Genomic DNA, 7,553 nt, shown 5'->3' on the forward strand with positions numbered 1-7,553 from the left:
AGTAAAACAACCATTTTAAAAATTTTTGTTCCAAAAATTTTAAAAAATTTTTTTTTTTTTTTTTTTTTTTTTTCATCTTAAATCCAAAATGTTTATATTTTTGTACGTTTTGACTTAATTGCTACTCTGATTATGTTCTTCCAGCAAATGGTCTGTTTTGACTCTGCATACTAATAACTTATTGATTACTAAATTAGTTGACAGTTATTTCAATAATCGATTCATAACGATTAATCTGGTTAATTGTTTCAGCCCTGATTGTTATTATAAATTAATAAAATACTATTAATTATACTTCTACTGCTACTAATAAAATATAATAGAAATATTAATATTATTAACACATTTTCTTTACTATTATTTTTAATATTTGTATCATTTTTAACAATAATTATAACAGTAACAAATAAATATATTTTAAAATTTTAAATTGTACATTAAGGTCCACTTTTTTGACACCAAAGAAAACTTTTTTTTTTCCAAGAAGTAATTAATAAAAAGTTATTGAACATAATCCTGAACACTTTATTTTATAAAAGTAGATTCCTTTATTACTTTTATCGGTTTCCATGGCGATTGCCATTCACAATATGGCTGCCTGCAGAGCAGAGGAGCCATTCCAGCACCAACTGTTTGCTCTTCTTTCTCTCTGATTGTGACGAGGTTGTTTCCTCACCTGGAACTTTCTGATGTTTATGTATTTTGGCACAAAATATTAACTTATGCATGCAAAAATATCCAATCTGTCAGGGTTTTTTATGTGTTTATAATGAATTCTGATTATAATACTTTGACTGTGAAAACGCCTTTATGTTTTCTGCACTAATATGTTTGAGGTGTTTAAAGCCACGTCTGTCCTGTTGTTTAGTAAAACCCAACCTGAACGCTTTGGATGTGTTTGTCTTTGTGTTCTCAGTGCGGTGGAAGCACAGGAGGAGCTGCAGGAGTTCCAGCAGATGAGTCGGGACTACGAGGTGGAGCTGGAGACGGAGCTGAAGCAGCTGGAGGCCAGGAACCGGGAACTTCTCTCAGCCAACAACCGTCTGCGCATGGAGCTGGAGAACTACAAGGTAGTCGGACATGGAGGGTTCAGCAACAGGCTGCCATGCAGACATGCATACGCCTGCAGGAGTTGCATTAATTTGCATGAAACCAACTGACCGCCGAGTGAATCGGTCCAAACTGGGGATTTTCATATCCGTCAGCTGATAATAGGTTTCCCTGCAGTGAATTTGTTTCTCTGGTTGCTTTATCCGAGCGCAGAGCGGCCTTCACAGAGCATCGATTCAGGGATGAAGAAGCAGCTGACGGCTGCTCCTCCTCCTCCTCTCTGTGTCTGGAGGCGATGGCAGTGCTGAGCAGCGACGACTCTTCTGATTTTATCTGTTTATAATCGCCCCAGAGCGGCTGCTGCTGCTGCTTTATTAGGAAATACGTTCAGATTGAACTCGTGTTTGCTGTAACCAGAGCTCTGGGTTTTGATCAAAAGTTTAAAAAGTGGACGGGTTAATGTTTGACTTTACTGTTCATATTGTTGCAGAAAGCCAAACGCACACTAACGCACAGTTACAGCAAACAGGAAGTTCAGGGGTTTTGTCTCTGTAAAAGCAGATTTTATGATGTCATCATTATTAAGCACCAAAATGCAAAACCTGTGCGTATGGCAGGCCGATTTAACATATAATTATTTTCTTCTGACTAAATAATTAATTTCCAAATTTGACAATGAGTTTTGACTGTCCTGGCTGATGATTGGATGCATCTTCAATCTGATGAGTCAAAACTCCTTTCTAGATGTTCAGATAACATCAGTGGATTTGTAATTTGAAGTGTCACACACTGTAATTACAATGTAAGATATCAAGAACGCAAGTATGACTCATCAAAATTACATTTTTATAAAACTGGATCAAGAAATTGAGTCCAAGGCCCCCTTGTGCTGCCACTGAGCTGTCCAAACAGTTGCCTGCAGAATTTCGGGTTTCCTGCACAAAATGGTCAGAAAATGCCACAAAGTAGAAAAGGCTGAGCAGTATGGAACACTGCACTTAAAAACCGACTTGGAGGAGAAAAAGCTGCAACTGCCGACTCATTTAAAAGCTGAAAATGAAGCATTTTCAAAATTCCTTCTCTCTTTACGTTGTCATTAAAATTTCAAAGTGATAAGTAAATCTGGGACATTTGAAAATTTTAATTATTTTTGAAAAAAAAAACAGATTTTAAACTCAAAAACATAAATTGAAACTGGACAGATACTTTTGAAACTTAAAAAAAGATTTGACACTGAAAACAAAGGTATAAAACTACTATCAGATTTCAGATTTTTTTAATTTCAAATCTTTTCTTCTTAGTTTTTATATTTCGTTCTTTTGAACAAACTTTACGGTCCCAATTTAGCTCCGTACAATCAGCGCCCAGAGTCAGGATCAGAAACGCCTCCTGGCTGTTTTTCTGCTCTTTTAGAAGATCCTGTTCTTATAAAGTGAGTGACATTACGTAAAAGAAGCTGCTGGTTTTATAATCATGTTTATTTTTTTTCACAGTTAAAATATTTTTATTGCTCCCTAGACCACAGTAGGTTTTTAAAATGTCCAACTTTTTGCTTTTGATTGATGCTTTTGGATCCAAACATGATGTTATCGGAGCAGTAACGGTTCTTATCTCTAACATGTTGAAGCTTCACGCTGCTGTTACTCAGTCCTGAAGCGGCTCATTCGTTTGATTCATTTCACTTTCTGTGGCACCGGAGTGTAAATCTGCTGAGTCGTCATCTGACTCTGGTCCTTCTTTCTGCCTCACCTTTCCTCCATTTCTTTTTCTTGCCAAATTCAGGACAAGTACGAGACACATCACTCTGAGGCGTGTCGACAAATCTCCAACCTGGAGGGAGACCTGGCCGAAACCGCGGCCGTCAGAGATCAGCTCCACAAGTACATCAGGGAGCTGGAACAAGCCAACGACGACCTGGAGAGGACCAAGAGGTCAGCAGGAGCTAGATAAAGAACCGAGACGTTTCAAACTCGCTCTTCAGCTGTCTTCAGCTCTCGCTCTCTCATTTGTCTTCATCCCTTTCTCTCCATTCATCTGTCTGTTGCCCTGTGTCTCTTTCTTGAGCTTCCATCAGCTTTGTCTCTGTCTTCAGCTCTGTCTCTATTAAATGCTTGTTAAACAAAGGAGTCGTTCTTCTGTTTTCTAGAGCGACCATCATGTCTCTGGAGGATTTTGAGCAGCGGATGAACCACGTCATAGAGAGGAACGCCTTCCTGGAGAGCGAGCTGGACGAGAAGGAGAATCTCTTGGAGTCGGTCCAGAGGCTGAAGGACGAAGCGAGAGGTGAAGTTCTGAGGAAGTTTGTTTTTATTTTGGAGAGATTGCATTCTCTGTGCGTTTAGCTACTTCATCTGATTTCAGTAATGCAGATATCAAAATGTTCAGCTTGTTCTGGAAACTTTAAACATGTTAAGTTATCTTCAAATGATTCAGCTTTTTCATATCTCTTATGTTTTTTTTTCTAAAGTAACAATGTAAGTTTTATGCAGATTTTTGGCTGTTTTCAGTTTTACAGTAATCCAATGACTGAAACCTTCATCTGACACATTTTACATTCACAATTATCACCTTTCACATTTTCAAGTTTGACTTCTTTTTCTCAAACAAAATGCTGTCATTCGTATTTACTTCACTCTACAGAAATAATTTATTCATGAAAGTGTAACCAATTGATGTATACGGTTTTCTATGAAACACTGAGCACAAGCATGTTACCCTTTCCTCCATTGGGATCGATCTGTCTCTCTCTCTCTCTCTCTGTGTCCTTGACTCTTTAACTCTATTTAGCTCTCAGCGTCTTCTGATGGGTTCATTCAGCAGATTAGGATTCTCACTGCTGTTTTGCAAAGAACAGAAATGGTTTTAAATGTTTTTGACTGTGTGTGTGTGTGTGTGCACGTGTGTGTGAGACAGACCTTCGGCAGGAACTTGCCGTGCAGCAGAAACAGCAGGTACAGGACAGGAAGCCTTCCATCAGCAGCTCCGTCAAAGAGCCTTCATCCTCTTCGTCGTCGACGGGGTTTCCGACCCCGCCCCTCACCCCCCCAGACAGTAGGATGGAGGATAAAACCTCGGCTCCGCCCAGACCTGTAGCCTCCTCTGAGGTCATCAGCCCGCCGCCGCCCTCCGTCAGCAGAGGTCAGACTGAATTTAGCTTTTATTAGAGCTGGATTTATTTTCTGTCCATATTTTCACTGGTTGGTTTGTTTCTCAGCTGAAAACATCTCTGCGATTCCTCTCACCACGTCGGCGAGAATCTCTGCTCTGAACATCGTCAGTGAGCTGCTGAAGAAAGTCGGGGTAAGATCCAACATGGGGCAGACAGCGCCGCTTTATCTCCAGCTGGACTTCCTGCTGTTCTTTGGGTCGTTGTCTTGCAGCAGAACTCACCTGAGCTTAAACTTCCTGGTTACTGAGAAACCTCACCGTTTCCTTCCCAGAGCCTGGAGTCGAAGCTGGCGTCCTGTCGGAATTATGTCAACGAGCAGACGGCGAACCGCAGACGCCACAGTGGAGGATCTGGATCAGCGCCGGCTCAGACCAACCCATCAGAGACCCATCCCACCAACGGCCTCTACAACAACGGGTGAGCAGCTCTGGCTAGGTTATTTACGTCCACAGCTAACCGCTAACCACTAACTCTCCTGTCCCTGTAGTCTTGTGAAGAGGCTGGACTTTGGTGCAGGATCCAAGCTGCTGCTGTGAACCCAACCGGACCTCTCCGTCTCCTCTCAGCGGGTCAGGATGGTCCAAACCTCACCTGGACTCGGTCGGTACCTGACGGACCGCCCTGACTCCGAGCAGCTGAGGCTAAACGGATGGAGACGCTGGAGGTTTAGTTCGTCTTTTATCAGGACTTCCTCTTCAGCATTTGCACTTGTCTTGAACGTCTGTTCTGGACTTTTTGTTCCGACTCCCTGAGTCTGGATTTGAAGACATATTTTTATGAGAAGCTAAACTCCTCAGTTGATTAAAACAGTGAAAGTTTACTGCTGATGTTTGAATTTTAGAAGGAGACGTTTTTCTGTTCACCTTACTTTGGTCCATTCAAAGTAAGTGGAAGCAAGTCACATCTTTCCGGTTTGCTAGCTAACACCTGCTGGTCTGTAGCTCGAGTTTTCTCATTATTCATCCTGAGTTTATGCTTTTTGACCTAGATGTATAATTGTAGATGGGAATGCACACTTAGAGCACAGCATCAACTGGTGCCTTCAGGAAGCTCACTGGAAAAAAACGGGTTTGAAAAGAATCGTTATTCGTCAGTCACATCATTTTAGCCGAGATACACAGTGGTTGCTATAGCGATTCCCGCCTTCTTCGGTTTGCTATGTTTACTTTCTGATTAATTTTTTTATTATCTTTAACGTTGTTGCCATGGTAATTTCTAGATTCTTTTTTGTTGGTTCTCTGCCACTATTTCTTGCCCGGTTGCCATAGCAACGTACACTTTTTTTTTCTTTTTTTTTTTTTACACACACCTAAAAAAAAAAAAACGTATGCCAGATTGTGATTGGCTGTTTTCAACCGTCGTTATTTATTTTAGTGCAGAATGCTGAATGGCTATGGTTACTGTCCTTTGTGGTGAAATTCTTGGAGCTTTTGTTTGTCATCAGAATTTTGACCGTTTTTTGTTTTTTATAGTTGCTCTTGTGACTTGGTTTTCCTTTTATTTTTTTGTCCTAGTTGCCATGGTAATTATCAGATTTTTCCTGTTTTGGATCTGGTGTAACGGGGGAAATAATACACGTTTAAAGGATTCTTAAATAACATAGTGTTTCCCTCATTTTAATGGTTGCTGTGGTGATTTTAATGACCACCATTTTTTTTCCCTTTGTCCGGTTGCCATAGCAACATTTACGAGGCACTTTTTTAAGGCACATCTCAAATGGTATCCCAGACTGTGATTGGCTGATTTCAACCGTCTTTATTTTATTTTATTGTTACTGCCATGTTAAATTCCTCCTGCCTCTCTCTACTCACTACCGTGATTCCCGCCTTTTCTCTGGTCACCATGGTGATTCCCACCTTTTCTCTGGTCACCATGGTGATTCCCGCCTTTTATCTGGTCAAGCACTTTTCAGAAGCGAGAAACATACACTTTAAAAAAGGCCATAAATATTTGCTGTGTAAAAACTATAGGTAGTATAGACTTTTTTTCCTCAACTGTGAATGTGTGAATTATTTACTGTAAAGATTTGTAACGGATGTTGATGTTTAGTGTATTAGCAAGCACAAATATTTGGAGGAAATTTAGCTAATTTGGCCACAACAGGATGTAAAATTATCCTGAAGTGCCCAGTTTGTGGAAACTGGTAAGACAGACACTGGACAAAAGAAAATAAAATGCTTCTTTTCTGATGCACATTGTACTTTTGAAGGGGAAATGGGAGAATAACAACAGTTTAGATTATAGTTAAAACCTTCATGTTTGAGCTGTTTGTGTTTTTAAACGAATGAATTCACCCTTTAATTTCTGAAATATGACAGCAGAGCTTCCAGTTTCACATCGTCTCAGCGCTCCCGTCCGCAAAGCGCCGTGAACCTTCAGCTCCACGCCCTCCACTGTCCACAGAACAACACAAACGGGGCGAGCCGCCGGAGACAAACGTTTTCCCTTTTCAGGGTCGGATTTCAGTTACAGAGCTGCTGCACTGCAAAAACACACAATCCTACTTAGAAGATTTTGATTTAGTTCCCAGTGCAAATATCTTAGTGCACTTGAAATAAGACAAACTAACTTACAAGTAGCTTTTTAGCAAAATAAAGGAGCTTATTTGAAGTCTGTGATTTCTTGGTATTGATGAAAAATGACTATTTCCAATCACAGATTATTTCAGTTTTAACAGGAGAAAACTGTCTTGATGTAAGTGAAATAATCTGCCAGAGGAGCTGGAACTTTTAAAAAAAATCAGTATTAAAGAATAATTTTTTTAAAATGGATTTGATTCAGATAGTTATTTCTTGGGATTTTTAGAAGGAAACTGAAAAAGATGCAGTTTTATTAAAAATGAAACAAAACCTGATTCTACTGATGGAGCAACAAAGCGCTCATTTTTACGAGAAAGTACAAAAATAATTATAACTGATTTAAATAAGCAGGGGTCGTTTTCAAGAGGAAGATTCTTTTAGTGAGTTTTGGGTCTGTGAGTCTTTATTGGCACCCTGAAGGATCGAGTGTCAGAAACTTGAAAAATAATCTACAACGAGCCACACAAAGGTATTCCTGCAGTCTGTTTCATATCTGCATGAGTTTTGATAAGATCAGATCAGCACAAAGTAGGACATATTGTATATTACACTAAAAACCACAAAATCTCACCAAGCAGCTTTTGTCTAGTTTCTCATACAAATATCTTAGTAAACTTGGAGTTTCTACAAGATGTTTTGGCTTGTTTTAAGTCAATAATTCATTAATATTGATGCGAAAAGTGCTAGTTTTTCCATAAATGATATGTAGTACTACATATTATTTCACTTACAAAAAAACACTTTTCCCACACAAT

At 39.6% G+C, this 7,553-nt stretch overlaps 1 protein-coding gene across 1 annotated transcript in view; it reads left to right on the forward strand.

The window, feature by feature from the left end:
* The window catches only part of LOC106957589 (nuclear distribution protein nudE homolog 1-like), a 12,358-nt gene extending 5,950 nt beyond the window's left edge, over positions 1-6,408 (forward strand). The window contains exons 3-9 of the mRNA XM_015048977.1: positions 917-1,070; positions 2,833-2,981; positions 3,197-3,333; positions 3,964-4,188; positions 4,265-4,350; positions 4,491-4,636; positions 4,707-6,408. Coding sequence (XP_014904463.1) covers positions 917-1,070; positions 2,833-2,981; positions 3,197-3,333; positions 3,964-4,188; positions 4,265-4,350; positions 4,491-4,636; positions 4,707-4,755 — 946 coding nt within the window. The 3' untranslated portion in view covers positions 4,756-6,408. The remainder of the gene's footprint in view (positions 1-916; positions 1,071-2,832; positions 2,982-3,196; positions 3,334-3,963; positions 4,189-4,264; positions 4,351-4,490; positions 4,637-4,706) is intronic.
* The last annotated feature ends 1,145 nt before the right edge of the window (positions 6,409-7,553 follow it).

The sequence above is a fragment of the Poecilia latipinna genome, unplaced genomic scaffold, assembly GCF_001443285.1.
Source record: "Poecilia latipinna isolate Pla-1442-1.1 unplaced genomic scaffold, P_latipinna-1.0 Scaffold917, whole genome shotgun sequence".
Taxonomy (NCBI): domain Eukaryota; kingdom Metazoa; phylum Chordata; class Actinopteri; order Cyprinodontiformes; family Poeciliidae; genus Poecilia; species Poecilia latipinna.